This window comes from Fusarium proliferatum (assembly GCF_900067095.1).
Source record: "Fusarium proliferatum ET1 genome assembly, contig: FPRO_scaffold007, whole genome shotgun sequence".
NCBI lineage: Eukaryota > Fungi > Ascomycota > Sordariomycetes > Hypocreales > Nectriaceae > Fusarium > Fusarium proliferatum.
Genome location: NW_022194796.1, coordinates 1,974,218 through 1,999,761, shown reverse-complemented (window position 1 = coordinate 1,999,761; position 25,544 = coordinate 1,974,218). Strand labels below are relative to the sequence as shown.

Here is a 25,544-nt window from a genome sequence, read left to right as displayed (position 1 = left end):
GTAGACGATGGGCGGCTGCTCTATCTTAAGCAGGGTCAATCTCAAGAACCGCTGTGGGTTTGTATAGTCTTTATTGGTTGTCTAGCATAATATAGATTATATTTCGCCTGGAGGCAGGTTTGCCTAAAGGGCCTTGACGCTAAACTATATATAGGTTTACTGACTAATACTAGTTTAAGTAGAGGGCACTTATATCTAGTCGATGTTCATATCTTCGGCTTCAAAGGTTGTGCCGTCAAGCCATTCTAATCTACCAAATAGTGTTTCGATGGATCTACTCTCAGCTTGTTGATTTACACCGACCAGTTTATTGGTCAGTTAGTACCAAATTCATCTCACTACTCAGGAACTCATTTGAATCAGGTGAAAAGACATCTTCTCTGTATAATGAAGGAAATGAGATTGGAATGAGAGTAATGTAAGCAAGACTGCACTTCACCGGAGATATATGACTCAGGCTATCTCATATGAGACGTAAGAGTGGGATCTCAAATATACCATCCCACAAATGACTTATAAGAACACAAACATACCTTTGAGGCACAACGACAGCCCTGGACTTTGACTCAATGTACGAAACAATATACTCAGCGGATTCGCCTATTCTTCCCCAAGACATAACCAGCAGCTTCAGAATCTGTGCCATTCTTCATAGCCGGAGTATAGTCTCAAGCTGATCCAGCCTCCCCTTCTGCTCATTCACAGTATTGGTCAGTCTATTCAGCGTCTCCCCCGACAACACCTTGGTATCGTACGTGCAGATATTGCTGCTGAACTGACACCTCGCGCAGGGACATCTCCCATCACACTTGGTCTTTGTCTTGCGGCACGGACCCGCGGGCATCCCGGCCCTCATCGTCCCGCAAGTACGCTACGAACCACGCATGTGTGCCGTTGCGGGCGTGTGGTCTGCGGTTGAAGCTGTGGTGGTGCTGGGGGTTCGGGCTCAGAGGGAGCAGGCGCGATATTGGGGAGCCTCTACATGGCCTCGCTTGCCTGGAGGTATGAACTGGCGAGAGGGCTTGGCCTTAAGGTCGGATGATGACGTCGTTTAGAGATGGTTCTGCAGCCAATGCCATGCAGCGCATTGTTCGTTTTCGGATGTTTAAGGGTTTTCTGGGGGGATGAGATGATCCCACGTCACACTAGGCTGTGTTTAATACTGCAGCCTGTCTTCTCACTTCGGGACGGATGGGAGTGGATTGTAGGTAGTCCACAGAGTGTCATGTCAGGTGATTACGCTTTTCGTATCGATGATTGGAAGCATCAGTGTGGAAATATCACTGAGTATTAGAGCATGTCTGCAAATGAAGTCGTTGGGATAAGATGTAAAGCTATTATAGGAGAAACATAGTCTTTCGCAGTTCGACTTCAGCGAAGCGGTTCAGCTGCCCTTGTTTCTACCAACCATGTCAATTTACAGCATTAGAGACTCCCCAATTGGCAATGGAAATCTGCAGTCGAGCAGTAGCTAAACCAGAAAAGGAAATAGAGATAGATTAATCAGGCAGGCTGGGTATGGCAGTGCTTGTCAGTATTAATCATCTTATCTACCGCAGTGGACCATATACGTTGATCAGAATCCTTTCGGAGCTGAAGAAGAGCCATAACCTCCGAATAATCAATCACCGACCGGTTCGTAGTGGCAAGTAGTAAGCTTTGCATAAAGATCACCAAACATGCTGGGCTACAAGCTTCAGGTCTTGGAACCAGAATTACGTCGTTGTAGGATGCCAAGGGAATACGCCTCACTTGCGGTCTCGAAGATTCATACTGTAGCATTGTCAATCGAACAGAACGATCAACAATTACACGCCCCTGGGAGAACAGCTTCGATGCAGCCAGTAACAGCTGCGGCCTGTGCTATCCAAGATCTCGGAAACAGATCAAGAGATTTCAGGCCAGGGCGATACCAAATAGTGACATCATAGAGGGGCATTTTCTCGCAACCGTCTCTTAAACCCGGCGATTTCTGCCCGCGACGCAAAAAACAGGTTACGAGTCTTTAACAGGCTACACTTCCAATTTCTGTTTCTTCCCCCCCGATGACGGTCTCTTCTTTTCTTTTCTGTTGCTCTACAGGGGGTGGAAGTCTCGGATAGCATGGGCTTGCAAGCATAAGTGACGTCGTCTGAGGCAAAGCCCGTCGCTCTTCAATTCGGACCCCACGGCTGCCGAGCAAGGCAGATGCTGCATCTTGTGTGTGACTGGACGCCTTGCCTGAATTTGGCATTGTAGATCATTTCACGACAGGCCCGAGAAAAACAGGAACATGCCGACCGGCAGCGTTTACACTTTAGCTGTTCAACGGTTCTGCAGGCTTCCGAACGGACCCGTTTCTGTTGGCCTCAATTGCGTTTCCCCAGAATTCTAAAGTACCGTGCGATTAATTGAGGATACAAACACGAAACAAATTTTCACGGGCCGAGGACACTACTAAAAAATGAATTTTTGACAGAACCGTGCATCCCATGAGCCGGCCGGGGAACGGTAGCCCACTGTTTTTATTACAAGACCGGGCCGAAGCCGGAGCGAGCGGGGGGAAGGCCGGTGCTTTTGGCGGGGTTGATAACGATAGGGTCATTCACTTCATTTTCAATTATTATCATATCATGATCGAGATAAGATATCGGTGAGCGCGACCAATATTTGTGTTACATCCAAAGGCGGTGTCGTTCGTGTCCTTCTAGTCAGCAATCTGTTCACCTCGTGGCTTACGAGAGCCGGACAAGGCTCAGACTAGAAAATAAGAACGAAGCTCCAAAGGAGAGAGGGTGTGCATTGGATGTGTTGGGAATGATTCAAGACATGGCTTTCATCGCACACTGTACTGTACGTGTCCGAACACGACGGTGACCCATGACTGACTCAATGGTTTGCTCAGTGGCGGACAACTCACGACAAATGAGTCAAGTCTGACAAGCAAAAGACGGAAAAGAAAAAAACTCTGTCTGATTCGGTAACTTTCAGCTTTCAGCTTAATTCGATAGCCTCGCGCATGTCTCGGACTTTATTGATAAACTTTTCAATAGACTCGGAGACAAACTCCAACGTGTCCCATTACTCCAATTCTATACGGAGGTACGTATGTGTATGTGTATGTACGGAGTGCTAATACAAGTAACAAGAATGGTCCGCCCGGATGCAGAAGGATTTCGCGGCTCCGGGAGTTCGGCGACAAGGATCCCTGTACTGTATGTACATAGTAATCCTTCTGACCCCAGATTCCCCTATACGGACGAGATATCCTCGGCCTTGCAATCTGAGCTCCGGGCGCGAAACAGGATAACGTTCTCCAAAAACTCCCAAGCACTTGGCACTGAATCATGAATTGTTGCTTTCTCCGCCTTTATTCACCGTTTCAGCCCTCGGCTCCTGTGGCGCGAAGCTATCGTATCCCACCCTCAACCCAAACATGTGACGGGCAGCGCGCAAACCCCAGCTTTACCATTCCCCCGCCCTTTTTGGCGATAGGGAATATCAAGGTATCAAAAGATGCGGCACATGCGCCGGTATCGAATCATGGGGTTTGGTCAAGCTAGCACTTTTATTGTCTCAGATGTTATCTTTGTTAGATGCAGGTGATTCTTTGAGCCTCAGTCCTAGCGACCTGCTATCTCATGCTCTGATCAAAGAAAAGAGAGGTAGACTGTTCCTTTGTTCTGCGCAAAGACCTTTGTCCCTCACACCATGTGGAAAATCAGGGTCCAGAGCTGCGGCGCAATCGATGCTTCTTACTCTGTGTTGCGCGTATGGCTCAGCCCGGTGCGTATCGCGCTCACTGTCAGCTGCGCATTTGTTCGTTCCGTTCCGTACGAGGTAGTTCTTGCGGTCTGGTCTCAAAGTCAGCAGGCGCTCTTATAGCGAAACCTGTTGACTGGTTATTTTAGTGCAATCAATCGTAATATGTGCCCTCCCCGTATCTCACTTCCCATGTGGCATCTTTGGGCGCGGGGAAATACAGATGGGATGGTTTGCATCTGGCAGCTGTGTTGCTCAAATAGGTAGCTCGATTAAGCATCCATGCCTTTATCCACACCCCCCCTCTTTTTTGCCCTAGTCCCATCCCCTGTCAACAACAACATCTCCACCACAGATGCCTGCTCCCCCGCAAATCGCGACGTGGTGTATTTTGTTTGCTGGCCTTGGCCAAGTGGACGGCCCATGGTATACCGAGGATAAGGACGAATCGATTGCTGTTACACTTCTCAACCAACAAAGCAGATCATGGTTCCTCGCCAAGGATATTTCTATTTCATGCGATAGTTATGCTTTGTCACTGAGGCCCGCGAGACCAGGCTTATTCGTCGATAGTCTGACGCAAGGCAGCCCAGGACTCTCACCGCAGGGCTGGGGCTGGGCTGGCTGAAACACACGTGTTAGGCAACGCAGCAATCCATTTTCAACCACAAAATCGATCATCACCATCATCTTTGTGCATGCACAGTGTGTCGCAATTGCAATCCCCCATAAGCATATACGATAACATCATCTTCTCTTTTCAACTTTCTACATGGGGCCAGAACAATCTCTCGGTAAGCGTAATGAACATCGTACCATCGACTCATGGCCGGGCCCGAGCTTTTTTTTTTTGGACACGAACGGCGATAAGGGGGAGAGAAGCCTCAGGGAGCAAGAAAACATCAGACTTTGATACAAGGTGTCAAAATAAACTTAGAAAAGGACTTCCTAAACTTATGTAAAGTTACCTAAATACTTTTGTCATCCAGGATCAAGATCTTAGGCTTTCTTTCACTCACTTCGGGGAAGAGAGGGCCCAGCCTCACTTTTCTTCTTCTTTCGGCCGGTTCCCATCATGATATCGATCAGTTCACCGAAGCGGACCCGCGCGATCCACCAAAAGCGCAGAGACAAGTCATCGCAGAGAAATGCAAAAATCACCTTTTGATTCAAACCAAATTGCAATCTTGATACCTAAAGTCGAGTCAACACGGGACAATTGAAGTGCAATTCCCTGATTTGGCAATATCAGCCAAGCCCCGATCGTCCAACATTGCGGCCCTTTTTCTGAGCCTGCCTTGACATCGTATCAAACCACAAATCATCGTAAATAAACATGACACTCCCAGTCACGGTAGGCATTACGGTTTTGCACGAATTAGTTCGGCCGAGAATGACTTGGACGTTCGAATAGGCACTGATCCTCTCCTACTAGAGGGAGAGAAAAACAAAAGAACAAATAAACAGAAAAAAACTCATTCTATGCTGTCCAGTAGTCTTCGAGACCGTCCATCCATCTTGACTCCAACCTGGCGGATTCAACACCCCCAACCCGACTTATCCCCTCAAAGTTTGTGTGTAGGTACTGTACCTTTACTGTATCGCGCGCGAGTTGGATCTCAACAACACCTTGAAAATTCCCTCATGATCCCGCGAAGCCGACTTTCGGCGCGCGTGTCACAGGTAAATCGGTGCTCCCGAGAGAAGCTTCAATCTAGTCGTTGTTACTAAAGAGTCTTGTCTACGCTTTCGAGATAAGGTGAAAGCAGCATTTTGGTGGAATGCAGGCTGCTAGGGCATCTCTTATCCAGGCCCTCGCTCATCCCCGCAAAATACGCTGTAGGAATGGATCCAGCCTTCTGGTGCCCCCCAGGCCTCAAAATGTAAAATGTAAAAAAAGGACCAGAGCCCACGAACACGACGAGATTCCGGGCCTTGCTTGGCTAGATCCACCCCCAAAGCTGCTTTTCACTGTGTGCGGGATGCCTTGTTCGGTACCGCGAGACATGTCTTGATTGCCACTGTGGATTGCCCATGATCCTCTGATACTGTGCCACTGTGCCACTGAGGCTCACTATCTTCCACTGACGGCACAGTGCGGCTCAGCTTGGCAGCAGGGGGCGTTTGCCACCCCCCCCCCCTTGGAAAAAACAGAGCCCGCCACACTCCCCACCTCCTTTCGCTTCCTGGCTTCACCTGAGGCTCCATCTATTCACTCCCCACTTACAGGTCGGGTACAGCCTCTGCCTGTGTCTATATCCATCAGCCTTCCCCCCGAAATCCCCTTCCCCGGCTTTCTCTCCTCTCTCTCTTGATATTTCATATTTGACCATCACGAGATTCATCCCGTCCCAGCTATTAGCGTTTTTTTGCTTTTTCGTTCACGAGCTGGACCTCATCAAACTATTTTGCTTGACGCAATCAAACCATCTCACACACAAATCTCCCATCCCTTTGAAAGAGTGACACCTACTTTATTTACCAAGGCGCCATCTCATTCCAGACACAAAAACAAAGGAACCACCACCAACAAATCACAACAACAACAAAACAATAACATATAACTCTTCACACAATCCACTCAAAGTGAATTCTTCTGACAAAACAAACCAAATTACATCAAATCTTGTCACCATGGCTCACACAACCGAAACCTACTACTACTACGTCCCCAATCTTCAGGCCCTCGACCCTACAGCTCGCGAAGTCGACCCTTCAGCTTACGCCTGGGTGCAACCCACAATCATCGAGGATGAGGATCTCACTTTTGGCGGAAAGGCTTTGAGTACCTGGTACGAGGAGGATCGTCGTCGCCATAGCAGTGGCAGCGATGAGGAGGAGCGACGTGGCCGTGAGCGTGTGCGAAGAAACTACTCGCGCTCCGGCAAGTCGCACAAGAAGTAAATACATTTCTCTCCTCTAGAAGCAAGGAAGCGAATGCGGTTCTCGACACTATGATACCCCTTTAGACAACCGACATCTGCACCTTTACTCACCGCCGCGACAACACCTTGCTCTCATCGCCATTACTCCTCACATACATTTCACCATCACAACCAACTCAATCACTCGACATGTCCACATGAAACGAAACTATAGACACTTATATCACCAAACCTGCATCACCTCTTTTTGCTCTCCCAACCGACATATTCTTTGGCATAGCATTCAGCATCACGACCGGGAAGCGCATTTAGATTTTTTAGGGGGGGACCAAACCCAACTCTCATGGACATTTTGATTCTGGCGTTTTTGTTTTTTTCCCTTAGTACCTCTCTTCTGCATTTGGGATACCCCCCATGTTGGGTCACTTGGCTGGTAGTCAAGACAACGTGGTTTAGAGCGGGACTTGGCTTTTACGGGCAATCTCCTTGTGGGATAAAGGAGGGTTGATTTGAACGCGGGACTGGTGGTGAGACCGATAAGAGGTAGCACCCACACTGAATGGCAGAAATACCATAACTTAACAATACCTACATTGTGTCAATTGATGTGAATGTGACGGTCAGCTAACGAGCACCGCGCTCAGCGCACTTATCGCGTAACTGACAGATAGTATGTGGCATTTGACTCGCGTCATGTTTTACAACGTTACAGTGCTTCATCGTCTACATAGCTACAAGGGCGTTCGCATCATGCCCTCTATGGCAGATGATCTCCACATGAGGTCACGCACACAGTCATGCCACGTGCAAATCCCCATCAGAAACCCCGATTCACTTTTGTGCATGAGCAAAAGTCGACGTTTCATCACGATTCAGGTTTTTAAGAATCCCATGCTCGTTAAATGACGTCGTTGATCTTGTGAAGTCGATCTTGTCCCAGCGACAAAGTATGTTTCATGCCGAGGTCTACAGTGTAAAGTGTCTCCAACCATTGAGGGAGGGGAAATGGCAAAATGTCGATGTCGGAAAAGATGGGATTTTGATAGGTTTGCCACCTTCTGTTGCATGACGAGCGAGACATGGTTGCTCTCCCGTTTTGTTCTTATCCTTAACGGATGGGCTCCGAGGCTTTTGACTCGTTTGGAGGGATAAATGAGATTGGCTTGGCAGTTGGGGATTTTGTTGTGGCGAGCGTGGCTGTACAACTTGTATGATCATGACTGTTGGAGGCACAGTTTTGATAATGCCATTTCGAGGTGCTGAATGGGAGATTCTGGATAGACGATGACTAGTATTTGAGATCATCTTTGATGTATCTAGTATGTAATTTGGACGTTGCTATGTAGCGTACTGGACTAGATCAGACTGGCGATGCGATGATGCTGGAGTTTTGTGCTATTTCCACCGAAGAGCTGTGAAAGTTTCGACCGACCGACCGATGTTCTACAGCGAGGATGTTTTTATCTTACCGCTATAATGATTGAAGCTATTCGTACCTGAAAGTCCGTTCGTAGCCGTTACGTTCTTGTTGTTGATCGGCATGCCCCATCGTCTTCTCCTCATCAACTCCCTCTCGTTCTAGACCACATCGACCTATGCTGATCCCTCACAGCGCAGAATCTAGACCTACCAGATCACTAAATTCGTTATGTCCTGGCCATGTTTCAGACCCGAGCACTCGGTAAAGCTGACCTAAATCTGCTTGGTGGAACGGGCTGCGCGATGATCCGCGGTCGCTAGAGAATGCTGCATTGTGCCGATCCTTTACCCGTGTTTCACGATACTGGTAGTCCTCCTGAGAGGTGAGCGATGAATGATCTGGCGCAAACGTTTTGGTGCTTGGAAGAAATGGCAAGACGGGTTTCTGCGACGTTGGCTCTGTGTGTCAATGTGGTAGACAGCAGTCTTGGCAATGTCGCGCAGGCTGGGAAGCTTGAAGAGCATCTCCGTGACTGGCTATTGTACCTGAATGAATCTCAGTCTGCGGTTCACTTGAATGCCAGTATGTATGATTGGGTACGGGCGGTAGGAGTCGAATTGTTTGGAGAGCCTCCCGGGGCATCGCCATCGACCTTGATCAGTACCACACAGTTGATCGTGTTCGAGCTTAGGGCTACTTGAAATAAGAGCTATATGAGACATCTGTGTATTCATGTGCTCAATAGAGATAATCAATGGACGCTTTTCCGGTCGAATACTGTAATCTCCCTTCGGTTTATACTCAGTGGTTGGCTCTCGAGGTTGCCCCGACAGATGTCAACATCAATATCCAAATATTGAGCCTGGTATCTGTGGAACAGCGTATGACTGTTTGATGATTCCATAAGAATAATCTCTAACAATTCCTCGCTAACCCATACTGTCCCTCCTCTCAGGCTGACTGATGGTTTGCATAGTGTAGCCGAAAGACTTTAGTGTCGGAAACGGAGCTCAGAGTAACCGCAGAAGACGTCCATGTCGTAATACACTCGAAGAAAACGGGCTTCCTATGTTGAAAATCCGACTGAATGTAATAGCGTAGTGTCTTTGAGAATGGCTGCCCTACCTACGCTGCGCTTGTAGCCACATATTTCTGATCCCTCCATTTCTTCTCGGCTAGTGCGTAACTCACTCTAGTTCTGTGAACAGATCCTTGCGAAAAGAAATCACTGTGGGATATTACAAGTTCTACTTCATATGGAATATAAAGACACATTAAGACCACATCGTTGTCTGATGGTTTGCTGCAAGTGTTACCTGACATTCTGCTCTAGCCCAGCCCTCAAAATAAGAAGCCGTTTCAGACACGACTCCTAGGGAAATGAGAGAGGAGCTAAGCTACATGATATGATAGGGACCATTCTGAATATAATTTGGATAGCTGATGTTCTAAACTACATCTACAAACGTGATGATGCATATGAAGCCCAGTGAAGCGTTGATAAAAGCAACAGCATTTGTTGAAGCTTTGGAGATGTACTCCGAACCTCAACGTATTGGGTGAAAAGACACCTAAGCGTCACACCATAAATACTGATTCAGTCAATTCTATCATATTGTCATTGATGGCTTACGACCTGCAGGTGTAGGCCATGGAAAGCTTGCTGGACATGATCTGATCCGGAGCGCTCCAGGGTATCATCGTGAGCAGGCACCAGCATCCACAGGCCTCCAACACAACCACCAACACCACGACACATTCATGTTGATGGATTTACCCTCCCCTCGTGATCAAACAGCCTGCGACATCTTCTTTCTGCGCCAAATCGCACGACAAAACGCCCAGCGACAAATGCTGCCTGAACCTCATACACCCCAGAAACCACCACTACAACCGGGCGCATCTGCCCAACGCCCAAAAACACAATTGGTCACTTTCTCACGAATGAGGCTCAGCTCTGTGCTACTATGTACAAACCACTACCAACTCATTTTTCGCAGGCTTCAATAGAGCCATGCACGTTATGCGCACACTCCGCCTCTTTTGCCGCCCAACCCTGGTTCAGCCGCAGTATGAAAATGGAACCTCAGCTCCTCGCGGCGGTTAATTCTTCCACTTCTTCCACTTCTTCAATTGCAACACTACCTTGAAAATGCCGGCTAGAATACATGAGAATTGCGTTGACTTTCGGGTTATAATATGGGATAAAGGTGAGTAATTGAGGTTGAGATTGAGGGTGTTGCTAATGGGTTTAGGGAATGAGAAGTGGCTTCGCGAGGATGTCCCACCGGGGGACTTTTATGAGGGGCAGATACCTGCGCGGTGGAGTGAGTCGCATGTCATAGTCGTGTAAGTATTCTTGCGTTGAGGTTGAGAATAATGCTGATGAGTGCAGATTCGCGGATGCAGATAAAGTACGCGATTGCCCATCGTGTAAGAAACGCTTCACCGATGTCTTCTGCATGCCTGAGCTCTGGTGGTCAAGCTACAGCCGTCGATCAAACGGCTATTTTGGAAGCGAGACATTCCGCGATAACAACGGCATGATCACAGCATTAAGTCAGTCTCACTCTATCCTTCGAACTTCATGCTCTGAGTACTAACAGAGGCAGATACGTGGTCACGATTCCTCGTCAAGCAATTGAACAAAACCGGCCATCAATGGCATAAATTCAACATCCTAACACGCTGGATTAAAGATCCCCAACAAACAATCCTTCTTGTTTTCGAAGCACCCAAACAACTCCGTCTACGCGATAGATTCCCCGATCCGCTGCTCAGAAACTCTCATAACGACACGCTCAGCGACCCCTTCTGGTTCTATCCCCGGCTATTCGAAGATCTCTCTCTTCTTCAAGATAACTCCGTCTGGGCAGTTCGCGACCACGTTCGAAACATTGAGAAAACAGATCTTACAAAAAAGCCTGAGCCTGAATATCGACCTTTGCATGATACAGCTAGACATGCTATTCACGTCTCGGAGACACTGGAAGTTGCGGAGAAGACCATCACAGCGATCATACAGCAGCATAGTGCGTTTGAGGCCGAAGCTGCTGGGGGGAGTAGACCTGCAAAAGCAAAGTTTCGACATGTCGGTGAACGATTGCTCTGGTACATCCACATCCTGCAAAGTCTACGCTGCAGAGCCTCCGCGAACAAGGAACGGCTTCTTAACGAGATCCAACTAGCATTCAACTCAGTAGCGCAGTACGACTCTCGCATCTCCGTCAAGATCGGTCAGGCGACTCAATCCGATAGCGCAGCTATGAAGACCGTAGCTTTCGTGACACTCACATTCTTGCCTGCGACTTTTATATCAGCGTTGTTCAGCATGTCGTTCTTCAAGGTTGACGATGACACGGGAGTCTGGAGTGTGAATGAGAAGTTCTGGGTGTATTGGGTGTTTGCGGTTCCAGCGACGCTCTTTACCTGGGGGTTGTGGTTGTCGTGGCAGTGGTTTTATAGACCGATTAAGATTGGGGAGGAGGAGAAGCCTGTGAAGAAGCTTGGGGATTTGATTGGGTTTCTGAAACGGGGCGGGACTGACGAGGAATCCCAGATATCATCTTGAGTTATTGAACAGGGATGGATCGGATGATATGGTCGGATAGAGGGATTGTGACTTGGATAGCTTGAAATTTTGAGAAGCAAATGGGTGGCCTTATGATATATATTATTGATGAACTAGAAGTCACATTGGTTGCGTGCTATTATCCATGTACTCATATCTCGTTCCTCGTTCTGTCGTCCGTATTGCTATAATACAAGTGCTAAGATCCCAAACTACCATCACATGTTCTCAAAACCTCAGCAACCAAAGACGCCAACTATCGATCAAATGAGTGCGTTACACCTGGCCCCAACATCATAGTCAACAGGCTGAACAGGATCGACCGTCACAATAGAAGCTGGCTTTGCTGAGGCATCATATTCCTGCAAAACGACTGGCGCCGGCGATGCAGCTGTCTCTAACACAGGTGTCGGGCTCGACTGAACCGTCACCTCCACCACAATACTATCCTGTGGTGCTGGTGTTGACACCTGAGGTACAGGAGCCGTATTGTCCCCAGTTGCTAGGCTGGTACCAGCCAAGACGTCGTTGCTACCGTATCCGCCACTGACAATGAGTGTAGTATTGTCTTGTGTCCCTGGGACTTCGACCAGAGGAACGTCGCTCGTGATGATCTCAGGCTGGTTGTTTTGAAGGAATACCGGATACACAGGTTGCTGCGCTTGGGACTGGGGTGTGAACAGTGGTGCTGGTTCGGCGGCATAGTCGGGTACTGAGTACGAGATGGTGACCTGCTGCTGAGGCATTTGAGTTGGATCACAGACGTACGGCTGGGTAGGATAGGTCTCTTGCGAAGTAACCTGATATACAGGCTGTTCAGTCAACTGGATGGGAGGCTCAACGACGGCCTGCTCAGAAGTAATGACTGTCTCATAGGATGTTGTTTGTTGAGCCAAAATTGGCTCTTGGGTTGAAGTAGCTTCGAACGTAGTCTGCTGCTGGACTTCAAAACTGGGTTGCTGCTCGTATGTTTGAGTGTACTGAACCTCCTGCTCGAAGGCTGGCTGACCCTCATTGATAGTGTAAGAAACCTCGGTCGTAACGCTGAACTGCTCAGGCTGCTGGCCAAAGGCAGGCTGTTGATCAAATGCAGGTTGTTCGAAAGCTGGCTGCTCAGTCTGTACCGAGTACTCAAATGTTGACTGTTGCTCAAAGGCGGGTTGCTGGAACATCGACTGCTGATTATCTTCAAATGAGAATGACTGCTCAGGCTGTGAAAAAGACGATTGCTGATAGTCGAAGCTTTGCTGGAACTGTCCCTGTTGCTGGTCTTGAAACCCGCTCGAGTCATCACCTCCAAATCCGAAATCCCCATCATCGTTGTAACTGTCGTCGTACTCGCCATCGCTTCCGGAGCCAACACCACTGAAGCTGTTGACTGTGTTCAACATGCGACCCATCTTCCTCCAATTCTTCTTCTTGCCAAGTTTTCCGACCTGTCGACTTGCCATCTCAACACCTTGACCAGTGAGCCTCGCTGCATTGACTGTCGCTGAGAGAATGCTATCGCCGACGTTTTGCGGCTGATTTGGTTGACCAGGTCGTGCTTTTCTCATAATGACCTTGTTTCCTTGCTTGGTCTGTCGTGGCTGCTGGCCCGGCCGATCCCACGTCGATAATCCAAGTTGTTCGTTGATATAAAACGGCGTCATGTCTGGCGTTCTCAATTCTCTCCAACCGTCAGGCAGAGAGTTGGCAGGCTTCACCCATGAACTGGTCCCTAATCTTTTGTTAAAGTAGAATGTTCGACCATCAGGAGTCTTGCGCTCATCCCAGCCAGGTGGCAATCCAGAGAATCCAAACAACGCCGCGGCCGTAGGCTTCAGGTGTGTCTTCAAGCCGGTCGAATTATGAGTGTACCAGAGTCGGCCAGAGACGTTCTTTCGAATGGTCCACATTTGGGTTGTCGCATCTTGAACGGAAGATTGAACTCGCGGGTCGGATTCAGTGGCATAGTAGGATTTATCGTGGCTGTGAGAAGCGTTGACTGCATTGGAGGTAAAGCACCACACACAAAAGTTCGTCGTGATATGTGCTGTGCTACAGATGAGACAGGTGTAGACTGACACGTTGAGGGGGATTCCTGGTAGTGTTAGCGACAATGACGGTTCACTCGTGATAGCCTTACCCTTTCGACAATGGTTACACAGCTGAGGTTGCCCAGTAGATGTGCGTCTCAAGTCTGCCGCAGGAGTAGCTTGAACAGCCGGCGTCGGCTGGATCGCTGGAGCATGCTGAGCTGGATGATTCTGTTGACCCGCTGGGATTTGTTGAGCTACCGGGGCATACTGAGCCAGGTGAGGTTGCTGGTGAGGTTGTTGTGCGCCTGGAGCATGCTGAAACGCTGGATTCTGCTGGCCCGGAACATGTTGAACTGCCGGGGCTTGCTGGTTCACAGGTGGCTGCTGGCTCACAGCTGGTTGCTGAGCCGTGGTAGGAACGACATTTGGCTCCCATCGTGGAGTGCCCGCAGCACTCGGTGTAGCGACTGTGGTAGCAGGCGTTGCGATACCGGCGCTGCTACCGCTGATGCTTCCGGGTCTGCCGTGATCGGCCACAAAAGAGCCGATGTTGCTGTTGGCAGTGTCAACCCGATGGATTTGCGGAGCTGGGCTTGCGGGAGATTGCTGTGGTTGTGCTTGGTGAGTGTTTGGCTGAGTCGTTTGAGGAGCGGGGTTTGGTGATGGGTTTGTCGGGCTGAAGGGTTGTTGCTGAGGGTGCTGCACTTGGACATGCTGCTTTGGAAACTGTTGCTGTTGCTGATATTGCTGTTGCGGCGCTTGTTGGTAGGTTTGCTGATACTGAATTGGTTGTTGGTGGGTTTGAGGATGTTGAGGATAAGGTTGGCTTTGCTGTTGCTGCTGCTGGGGAGGGTACTGAGCAGGTTGCGCTTGCTGGTGCTGAATCGGCTGGCCCGGATGTGCTATCTGCTGAGCTTGGTGAATCTGCTGTGGGTTCTGTTGGTGGTAAATAGGTTGAACCTGTTGCCCAGGATGATATGATTGAGGCCTCTGTTGTTGACTATGTTGCGGTTGCTGCGGATTGTGAGGAGGATACCCAGCTTGCGGATGCTGCTGCTGCTGCTGCTGGGGAGCAGGTCTATGAGGCAGTGAAATGCTCTGGCTTGGAGCTCCAACAGGTTTCCCAACAGGTTTCCTAGCGACAGACCTCTGATGCATCAAAGGCTGAGGCGTCGTTTGTACAACATTACTCTGAGGCTGTGGAGACGCCATCTCGACTTACACCAGAAGACACAAGAACAAGGACAAGAAATGACAAGACGGGAACCCCGCTTGGCAATGCATTCTATTTATTGCTTTTATTCCCCTGTCCATCACAGGACTTTAACAATCGAGACCTGAAAGAATATTTTGTATCTGGTTGTTCCTCTTCTTTTCTTTCTACCCCTCTATCTGGTATGTGCAAGGGTCCCTCAGCCGCAAATCTGCAACCATTCACAACGCAGGTTGGCCGGCTTCGTGGCGCGCTATGAGATGCATCTTGCTTTTTAGGGGAAAGCTCGAGACAGATTTGGGACGAGGGCGTTTTTAGTTGCCGTTGTTTGTCTCCGATGTTTGGTGTTTATGCGGCACAGTTCCGCTGTGTTTAATCTGTAGCTGGAGGTAGGTTGTTGTAAAAGAATCGCTATCGATGAGTGGAGTAGTGTCGATATGGAGTTTCAGACGAGGCCGCATAGTATCTTCCAGGCTTTAGCGATTGATGGTGTCAGCCATCTATATACCTAGTATGTTGCGAGCTAACTAACAAATTGGTATAAAATTAATGCATTCATCTTTGAATACTTACCCAGGCACCGTAGAACTTGGTAAGAGTAGAAAAGGGTGACTAGCTTAAACTTTGGAGCTACCGTAAAGTGCGTGGGGGACCAAGAAAACTGAAAACTTTGATAAATGATGGATGATGAAGAATAAAAGAAGTTCTCTAAAATTATGATAGCCTACCTAAATACTTTAACAACTTAGGATCGAGAGTCTTAAGTTTTTCTCGTCGAGAAGCAGGCACAATACATCAGTCCACGGGTCACGCTTTCATATCTTGATGAACCCTCTCAAACTTATTTCCTTAGTCGATAACTTATCTCTTACACTCCCTCAAACGAACACACACATCCGACACTGACTGAATTAACAGAGTTCTTCGCATCAAATTTTATGTCTATGTACATCGACGATCTACCAATGGAGTCCAACACACCATGTGAGAGACGCGGGGGCTGAGTATCCTAATCAGGTTGAAAAAGCCCTCTGGTTCCTCATCCATGAGCTGATCGCCGTTCTCCGCATCACAACATCACAACAAAAGCCATGTCGGGAATCGAAGGCCTGAGCATCGTTGCAAACGTTATTGCCATCGTTGACCTGTCTCTCAAAGTCATCTCGTGGTGCTCCAAGTATGCTCAAGACGTCAAAGACTCCAGCGACGATCGCGCCCGGCTCCTGCAGGCGGCTATCACCTTGCATTATGAGTCCGGGAAAATCCACGGCCTTCTCTCTGGCAAAAGAAGCCATAAATTGAAAGAATCTCAGAAGCTTGCCCAGGCTATGGGGAGCAGTGAGGTTCAGTTACGCGAGATCGAAAGTTTGTTATCCGACAAGACCAACTGTTCAACCCTCAAATGGCCGCTGCGGAAAGAAAGGGTCGAAAGCGCTATCAGAAACATTGAGAATGCAACAAAGACCCTCTTAGAGCTCCTTCAGATTGATACGGCGTAAGTATATTCTTCTTTTCCTTATACTCCCCTCCAGGGGTATGAAAACATCAGACCTTAATATGGGGTATCAAGATAAACCCAGCAAAAGTCACTTTAAGCTTAGGCTATATTATCTAAATCTTTTTGTCATTAAGGATGAAGGCCCTGAGTTTTCTTTCCTCCCCCAGACTCCCTGGTAAATGGGTCCGAAACAATGGGCCACAACACGCCCATGAAGATGGCTGCAACACTTCTCAATCCTGGAACCTCGAAGCCACTGAAGAACAGAAATGCTGATGACTTACTGCTATTTAGAAGCATTATCCTTGATATCGATGATAGGACGGAGGGTGGCCATCGAAGAGCAGTAATCGATCAGTTGCCCTACGTTAGCGATGCAGTATGGGATTCACATGCCGAGGAACATAACGCGACCTGCCTGGAGAATACCCGTAAGGATATTCTACGGGAAATAAAAGAATGGGCTGAAGACACAACTGACCAGTCGAAAACGGTGTACTGGCTCAACGGCATGGCGGGCACTGGAAAGTCCACCATCTCACGCACAATTGCCCGCTCCCTGTCCGAGGCTGGGAGATTAGGGGCATCCTTCTTCTTCAAACGTGGCGAACTGAATAGAGAGAAGATATCCAAACTCGTCCCTACCATTGCGCGTCAACTTGCGACGAGCCGACCGGAGCTTGAGTCTTATATCTATAAAGCGGTCCTGCATGATCCAACCATTGCGAGCAAAGCCGTCAGAGCTCAGTTCGAAAGACTTATTCTGGAGCCCCTGTCTCAAATTTCAACTGAGACTCAGGATAAAACGCCCGTCACTATTGTCATCGACGCGCTGGACGAATGCGAGTCTGATGCTGATATCTATCTCATCATCAACCTATTTTCTCGGACAAGACACATAAATCAACCGCGAAGTAGAATATTTGTGACAAGCCGCCCTGATCTTCCGGTTCGCCTAGGCTTCAAAGACGTGCAGGGAACTTATCAAGATATGGTCCTTCACGAGATACCCGCTCAAGTAATAGAACACGACATATCAATATTCTTAACACACGAAGCAGGCCTAATTAAAAGGAGATGGGATTCTTCAGTTCCTGAGAGACGTAAACTGCCAACCGACTGGCCTGGAACCGCCTGCATCCAGCTCCTCGCAGAAAGAGCAGCGCCGCTCTTCATTTTCGCCGCAACTGTATGCCGTTTCATAGCTGACCGGAGGCATGGTAACCCTGACGAGCAGCTCCAAAAATTCCTAGGATCTTCGGCTGAGGATACCCCGTCTCGGATGGAGCTTACTTACGGGCCAGTACTTGGTCAGCTGTTTGGTTCGCATTGTCCCAAACGCAAGAGGGAGACGATCATCCACGAAGTCAAGCGAATCATCGGTACCATCATTAACCTCGCTACCCCTCTGTCATCATCCACACTTTCGAGACTCATAAGAATGGATCAGAAGACGATTGATGTCAGGTTGGACTTTCTTCATTCGGTTCTCAGCATCCCTTCCTCTTCACATGCACCAATTCGAATGCTTCATTCATCCTTCAGTGACTATCTGATGGACCCAGATATAGAAGGGAACCCCTTTCGAATCGACCAGAAGAAGTCGTCAAGAGATATAGTTGAAGACTGTTTCCAAGCGATGGAGAGCCTCAAAACCGATATCTGTCACCTGGGGATTCCAAGCATGTCCCGTTCGACAATACAGCCCGAGGTCATCGCTCAATGTCTACCCCCTGAGGTTCAATACGCATGCGTTTACTGGATAGACCACCAAAGAGTTGCAGGAATTGCCCCTGAAGATGCCACCGCCATCTTAAGCTTTTTGGAGAAGCATCTGCTTCACTGGTTTGAAGCCATGATCTTACTAGGCAAGGTCTACTTGATCACCGGACTGATCAGGAGTCTTAAATCTGTCCTGGAAAGAAAGGTAAGAAAGGGCATATACTTAGAACTTCCAGACCGCTCATAATACTTTGCTAGTCTGCCGTTGACGTAACGTTGATCGACTTTCTTGACGATGCCATTAGAATTGTTGACAAAAATATAGAGATGATCAACCTAGCCCCCCTGCAGATATATCACTCTGTTTTAGTGTTTGCGCCTACGAACAGCATCGTCCGAAAGACCTTTGTCACTGAATTACCGGCCTATTTGAGGCGTGTAACAGGCAGAAGAGCCGACTGGGATCCACGCCTGCGTTCGTTCGATAACGCCCAGCCCAGAGGGTGGCATCCCATAGACAGGCGCTCTACCGTGTTTTCACCTGACTCTGAAGTATTGCTCTCTGTATCCAGTGGAGGATATGCCAGAGCTTGGGATTGCGATACAGGTGAATGTATAGAGCAGCTCGAGACAGCCAAAAGCTCTTTGATGGCCCTTTCTCCCAATGGAAGATACCTAGCAGTGATCACCCCTGAGTGGAAGATAAGCCTGTCCTCGGATACAAGAACACATGTTCTAGAGTCAACACAAGATATAGTTTTGGGTGATCTGGCCTTCTCACGAGATTCCGCATTACTATGGGCATGCTCGATCAAGGGACAAGTGAAAGCCTGGAATGTGGCAACGGGGGATTGCGTGAGAGATCTCAAATGCCCATGGACCATGGACGCTGACCCCCAATCTCGTGATAACTACGAGTGCCAGTTCAAGTTTTCATTTGGTTACTCCACCGCTCTACTTGTTTCAGACTATATTGATGCGCATGTTTGGTCTCTTGAACGTGGTGAGGAAGAGAAGTCCTTTGACATAGCGCTATCAAACGGTGCCTATACTATGCCCAGTGGCTTCTCGCCAGATGAGAAAGTATTGGCTACGCCATCAGAAAGAGATTCAGTGATGAAGATCTGGGACCTCAAGACAGGCCAGTGTCTATGGGAGCTGGAGGAAGGGGATGGTCGCCATATAATGGACTTTGTCTTCTCAGCAGACTCTCGCCTCTTGGCGATAGTCTATGACAACAATTCAACATTGGTCTGGGATATTGAGAGTGGAAAGTGCTCAGCAAGACTAAACATCAGGGGTCGTGTCTCCCTCTTCAGTATTACATTCTCACCCGACATGGAACTTATCCTTCTCATAAGTAAGAGAGAGGATGGGCCAAACAGCAACATTGAAGTGTGGAGCTTAGACTCAGAAGCCTGTATGGCAATGATGAGATGCCATGAGGACGATATACACCATCTTCTATTTTCCCCTGATGGGCAAACCTTTGCTTCTGTGCGACCAGGTGGCGGTGAAATACAGTTATGGGACTGGCAAAGCCTCCTCAAAGAGCCTCTAGAAGACTCAAAAGAAACGACGTCACTCGTTCTATCACATGATGCATCAACAATAATAGCGTCATACGGGACTCACGAATTGAGAGCATGGGATGCTGCAACAGGCGAAATGCTCCATGAGATGCGCACCAAGGGCCAAGGGTTCAGTATACGGTCTTGCAAGTTTTCCCCTGATGATGCATACATAGCAACAGACGGATGGTATGGAGCGGCAGTGTGGGATGCACGCGATGGTAACTGCGTGTGGCATTCCAGCCATGACTGCCGAAGGACTAGGGTGCATTTCTCATCTGACTCTCAGCGTATCGCAGTATGTGTTGGATTCTGCTGGGAGAGAAGTAGTCCTTGTATTGAGATCTGGAAGCGGACCAGCATTTCATTTGATCTCGAACATACCTGGAATGAGATCTCGGCTTATAACCTTTCGTTTTCTCCAAGTGGAAGCCTGTTGTTCGTCAATCATGGAAATGGGATAAGAGGTTTCGACTGTGACACAGGTGGAGTGTTTCATGAGATACCATTTGATGGACACGAGATCACTATAGTTCCGATGGCGGTTTCCGAGGATTCGTCCACCCTTGCCCTTGGTCTTCAATCTGAGATTCAAATATGGAACCTTGAGTCAATGATGTGTACCAAACAGTGGTGGACGAAGCTAGCTTCTCATATAATCCTGTCTTCCACGGGAACCCTTTTGGCCGGCCAGATTAACAACAACATCCGAATCTGGAATTGGACGACTGGGGAGATGCTTGCCGACATCCGTCTTTCTGAAAACGACTGGAACATTGATGCCTTTTTAGCAGATAACTCTGGAATCAACACCACCCATGGAATTATTCCAACGAATCTGGGAAATGTCTCAAGCAGGTACTCCACACCAACCTTCAGACTCACAGGGCATTACATCCAGTGGAGGGAGAAAAATTTGATCGAACTACCACGTGATTATCGAGCTGTTAGGATTGCCATAGTAGCGACAAATTCGGAACTCACTATTGCATTTGGGTGTAGCTCGCAGCGGGTTACCATTCTTAAGATCTCGGAGGATGAGGAGTTGAGACGGTTGCTTCCTCTGATCGAGAAGACTTGAGATTATCTGGTGACGCATAAACAGGGGTGAAGCGTTATAATAGGCTTTCTTAGTATTGACTGAGCAGGCCGCCGTCTCACAGGAAAATACTCCTGTTGTCTTAGACCGAAAGCAAAGAGATATCAATCCAAAATGTTGAAGACTGCCTGTTCATATAGAAGTAGCCCCCCACTTCCGACTAGCACAACCATCATCAGCATTGTATCTGGGGTGAGGCTCGAAGCTGGTCTTGCCGACGCCCTCGGGTTCACCCGGCCAGATGTTGCTTTTTTGAGTACCGAAATGCCCTCACCCTCGTTATCCAAGGTCCACGTCTTGCCGGGATCGGAGCTTCCTTGAGACCAAACTGGTCCTGGGCGTAGATAGCAAAGCCAGCTGAAGCAAAATTCTCTGCGTTCAATATGGCATTCTCCGTGCCAATTTCTGCCCACTCTACCACCTTTTCTGGTTCGTACATGTAGTCCATACACTTGGGATCGAACACAGTGTGCTCCCAGTTGAAACTTTCGTGGTAAAGAGTGCGACTCGAGAGTTCTTTCAAGGGTTGATGTTTTCTTGCTTAGCCTTGTCCACGAGGATATCAACGTTGCTTAGCTTCTCGATAGACACCAACACGTTACTGTTGGTTACCTCAGCTCAAAATGCTTGCCTTGTCTCCCCCTCTCTTTCTCGCACCTGTCTTGTTCTTCACACCCGAGTGGCGCCTCTTGCCTCCATCTTGCATATTGAGCTGCGCCTCTAGCACTAGCAAAGACAGGATCAATTACCATTCCTCCCTCATGAGCGAATGTTATTTCCCCCGCACTATCGCTTTCTGTCTGCAGGTAGCCGTTACCCACGAGAGCGCTTCGTAGAGCTTGAAGAAAAGCCGGATGTGTCGCGTTCTCTCCTGTCAGCAAGATTGTGTCGAGGCGGAATCCTTTAGTAACTGTGCCGCAGAAACCCTGCAACCTTTCGGTCACGCGAGCCCAGAAGTCGGGTTTGTCCTCAGCGGTGGATAGACCTAGGTCAAGGTCTACAAACGCCGGGTCAGCGCGTCTGGGCTGGAGATCCGTAAATGCAGACCAAGTCCTGATAATTTCTCCACGTAAATCGGTAGGAGTGATTCCCACGACTAGGGTTGTTTCCAAAGGAACATTGTCCTGCTCCTCCTCACATTGCCATAAGTTTTTGTAGTGTGCACACAAACCCTTCCCATGTCCCGCGAGAACAGCATATGATTCAAGAAGCTGGCTTGGGTATCCGCCGGCAGCGGGCAAAGGAAGTACAACTTTTGGACGGGGCAGACCAGCAGCCACCCACGGTCGAATACGCGCATATTCGAGCGCGTCCCAGAGGTCTGGTTCTGCCAGGCCTTGGACTCTGGAGTGCGACACAGCAACTCTATCCAAGGGACTCGTTACTGCGGCAGAAGTCACGTCGCGTAGCGAGACAAGCATGGTAGCGATGATTCCTATATCCGGCGTAGCTGGCCTTCCGATCTTTTTGTTGAAAGATCGTCGCAACTTCTCCCATCCGGATAATGGTGGAGGCGGAGGAGAATTGGCTAGACGCTTCATAAGTGCTGCATATTCCGGGCTTGCAGGAATTGACGCAATATTTTTGACAGTGCCATTATAAAAGTGCACAGCAGCGGACCTAGTAATTAATTAATTGGTTTAATTATCCAATAATTAGGATCAGAAGTCAAGGTCAACATACCCGGAACTTAACGAGAGACTTAATCCAATGCCTGGCGCATCGTGAACACTCGCGGGTAGACAATCAGCGCAAGTGGGAAAAGGCTCAAAATGATCACCAGAAGCCTTTGCACTGCCAACCAGGCCAAAAAGAAGTGCAAAGCGCATGTTGCGACTGAAAGCGACAGGATATTTGCATGGAGTCTAATGGAACAAATGCAAGACAAGGTGATTGACAAGTTTGAGCGGATTTAGATGGTATATCACACAGAAAAGGTCACATGACAAATGTATCAGGTATACAGCTATTCCAACATGTTACGTAGCAACCAACCCAAGCATAGAGAATAAAAGACAGTGAATTAAAGAAGGGTTACTAGTTGCGTATATATAATTTAATTAGCCTTCATTTATAAATAACAAGCCATCTGACATCATGCAAGAGGCGGTAATTGCTCAAGCTGGAGTTGGTAGGCTTGTGTTGACAATCAGGGCAATCCGTTTTGAGGACAACACCGCATATTTGCTAGCTAGCAATCACCAAAGATTGATCAACATCAAACACAAGCTGTGATTCATATTCAAGCTTGTCACAAATTCAGAGCAGGGAGAAAACAAAGCGAGGATGAGCTTGTTTGAAGTCCAGCTTGCTCTGGAAACAACAGGCAATAGACCGCCTCGTGCCTGATACAGTAAGTGATTGCGCAATCGTAAAAATAATTACCATATACAAGCGAAGTTGTCGCTTCTTTGCTATGAAATCAATTGTCAAGCGACATTCGTAAAGCTGGACACGTAAGCTGTTGTATTACAATCAAGCACATTGGGCCATCATAACATGCTTGACTTTCACAATTCAAGGCTCACAAAAGGAAATCACACGGAAAACCCCGGGAAACTGAGAATTCGGCAGAATATCATGGAAAAGCAAATATAAGTCTGGCTGACTATAAAAGCTGCTCTTCCTCCCACCCTTCAACTCTCGTCCGTCATCATTATCCAACACCAATATTCTTTCTTACGATATATATTATTAAAAACAAGGCTGTCTCCTCACAAGACCTCGAGGAGCAAGCTTTCAGGGCATCTTCAACACTCTGGTCGTGGTATAACAGCTCTCTCGGACCAGATCCCATGCTTCAAGGCCATCTTGACTCTCAACTCGTACGGAGAGATTGAATCACAAGGTATGAGAGTAATACTACAATGAATGAACATCAACTAAGCTGAGTAAGACTGGAATCCGTATATACACTTAGTATCCCACATTCTTAGTAGTCCCCTGCCACTAAGTGACAATATAAACGTAGGTTAACCCTTTTTATTCTATCATAATGCGATTGCGTCCAAGTGGGCCTAGTAGCAGGGGTGACTGAGTGTTATGTGCTGGATAGTCAGTGTCAAGCCAATAGCCCAATTATAAGAGATATCGCCCACGGTGTCGAAGGTGATAGCATTAGGCTTAAAAGTCTCAGATAAGTTACTTTGTGACGAAGAGAAAATGCGGTTCATCTCATGATGGGGAGAGTATACAAGTACGCTGTGGACGTCGACCTCGTACCAGTTCAACACAAGCTACAGTACCACCCGACTATAGACGCTAACAACACTCAAGCCAACATCATGGTGTACGAGTCAAAGCTCGAAGGCATCGACCGGATACGCTTCCAGTTCTGCATCGTGGATGAGGCCCATATTGTGAAGCGGGTGACCGGTGGTGTGAACAACTTCGTACGCCAGTTCAGCTGGGATTCCCTCATCTGCATCACTGCCCAAGAAGTCCGAACCAACATCCCACCTGGTGGCTGCTCACTTAACATACCCTTACAAACCACGATCCAACGCAAACATCGAACACATGATGAGGTTGACGTCACCGTCTATATTCTCTACCTGTTGAGAATATTCTGAGCGTGTCACAAACCGTGGCCCTAATAGCATCATGCTGACGAGTGTCAAGCGCTACGAGAAGCGAGAAAGGCACGAAACTCCGGCCACATCTTCCCTTGTGCGTGTTGGAACCTCTAGGGGGAAGGGATGAGAAGACAGGGTTTAAATGGACTACGTCTCCAACACGATTACCCAGGAGGCGTCAAATGATAGACAATACCTCCCGCCTGTCTTCTTGTTCTTCCTTCCTCAACAATATTCGAGCAACTCACATGTTGCAGACTTTCATGGGCCAAATGGCGTGTAAAAAGCGTTCTATATATACAGAAGATGTGTTCGCAAGATGAAACTCATTTCTTCATCCAATGGCTGATGTCATGGCGACCAAATGAGAACTGGGAAGACAAAGATCTCCCTGACCATATTACTCCATAAGATACGTATAAAAGAAATTAGGTAAGCCAAAGAAGAAACGAGTCTCGGAGCTAAGGTCTTGATATAGCTCCATCATCGAAACTAACGTCCAAAGTTTATAGACACTCGTTCCATGAAGTCCACAAAGTTCAACGCTCCACGTTCGTGGCAAGTAGCATCACAAGATGCCGTTTCAAGTGGCATTCGCACCTTCTGACCGCGACGAGTTACAGTTGACTCTGATGATAAGGCTGTTAGGTCTATAGCCACAAAGACTCCTCGTAACGTGCGACTCTCCCCTCTGCCCACCACAGTCTTGATGAGCTTCCTCTTATCTGAAGGCCGCACTGACCGTATATCTCTCAAACAGGAGTCGAACACCTCAACACCTTCTGACAAGGGTCTGAGAAACAAAGTACCAGAGGCTTACGACCTGGATTGTAAGGTTGCAAGCGGGAGCTGCACTATTATATATTCTCTATCTGGAAGTGCAAGTACGCCGAAATCTACTGCAACCTACAGGATTCGCGTTGGGCGCAAAGAGCAAGCCGAACCAACGGAGAGCTATTCCGAATCTACAGAATTCTGTTACCATATGGTTGTTTCAGCACCCCCAACCAATGCAAGTTTCTAAACTGAATGATGAACAAAACCATAAGATATGCTTGTGCGAATCTTGGTCCATCCCAGACAATTATATAATCAACAAGCAAGCACAACTTCACGATAGAGGCTTCGCTCTTTTGCTGTTGTCAACTGCAATTCGCAAATCTGATCGAGACGAGCGGATGCTCTACCTACCTACTATACTATCCGTGGGTCAATGGAACCAATAACG

The 25,544-nt window shown here is 48.1% G+C and overlaps 6 protein-coding genes across 6 annotated transcripts; 4 read left to right on the top strand and 2 right to left on the bottom strand.

The window, feature by feature from the left end:
* Window positions 1-6,375: 6,375 nt before the first annotated feature.
* Window positions 6,376-6,645, top strand: FPRO_07508 (uncharacterized protein; the record flags this gene model as incomplete). The annotated part of the gene is made up of 1 exon (XM_031234428.1): window positions 6,376-6,645. The coding sequence occupies one exon, from the start codon at window positions 6,376-6,378 to the stop codon at window positions 6,643-6,645; it is 270 nt and encodes an 89-aa protein (XP_031084166.1).
* Window positions 6,646-10,198: 3,553 nt separating this feature from the next.
* FPRO_07509 (uncharacterized protein) lies at window positions 10,199-11,617 on the top strand (the record flags this gene model as incomplete). Its single annotated transcript, XM_031234426.1, has 4 exons — window positions 10,199-10,256; window positions 10,302-10,395; window positions 10,442-10,605; window positions 10,659-11,617. 4 exons carry the CDS (start codon window positions 10,199-10,201, stop codon window positions 11,615-11,617), a joined length of 1,275 nt encoding a protein of 424 aa, XP_031084165.1.
* A 263-nt stretch (window positions 11,618-11,880) lies between these two features.
* Window positions 11,881-14,850, bottom strand: FPRO_07510 (uncharacterized protein; the record flags this gene model as incomplete). Its single annotated transcript, XM_031234425.1, has 2 exons — window positions 11,881-13,700; window positions 13,746-14,850. 2 exons carry the CDS (start codon window positions 14,848-14,850, stop codon window positions 11,881-11,883), a joined length of 2,925 nt encoding a protein of 974 aa, XP_031084164.1.
* Window positions 14,851-15,942: 1,092 nt separating this feature from the next.
* FPRO_07511 (uncharacterized protein) lies at window positions 15,943-20,723 on the top strand (the record flags this gene model as incomplete). Its single annotated transcript, XM_031234424.1, has 3 exons — window positions 15,943-16,346; window positions 16,644-18,276; window positions 18,330-20,723. 3 exons carry the CDS (start codon window positions 15,943-15,945, stop codon window positions 20,721-20,723), a joined length of 4,431 nt encoding a protein of 1,476 aa, XP_031084163.1.
* A 626-nt stretch (window positions 20,724-21,349) lies between these two features.
* On the bottom strand, window positions 21,350-22,570 carry FPRO_07512 (uncharacterized protein; the record flags this gene model as incomplete). Its single annotated transcript, XM_031234423.1, has 2 exons — window positions 21,350-22,361; window positions 22,425-22,570. The coding sequence occupies 2 exons, from the start codon at window positions 22,568-22,570 to the stop codon at window positions 21,350-21,352; spliced, it is 1,158 nt and encodes a 385-aa protein (XP_031084162.1).
* Window positions 22,571-23,920: 1,350 nt separating this feature from the next.
* Window positions 23,921-24,313, top strand: FPRO_07513 (uncharacterized protein; the record flags this gene model as incomplete). Its single annotated transcript, XM_031234422.1, has 1 exon — window positions 23,921-24,313. One exon carries the CDS (start codon window positions 23,921-23,923, stop codon window positions 24,311-24,313), a length of 393 nt encoding a protein of 130 aa, XP_031084161.1.
* Window positions 24,314-25,544: the final 1,231 nt, after the last annotated feature.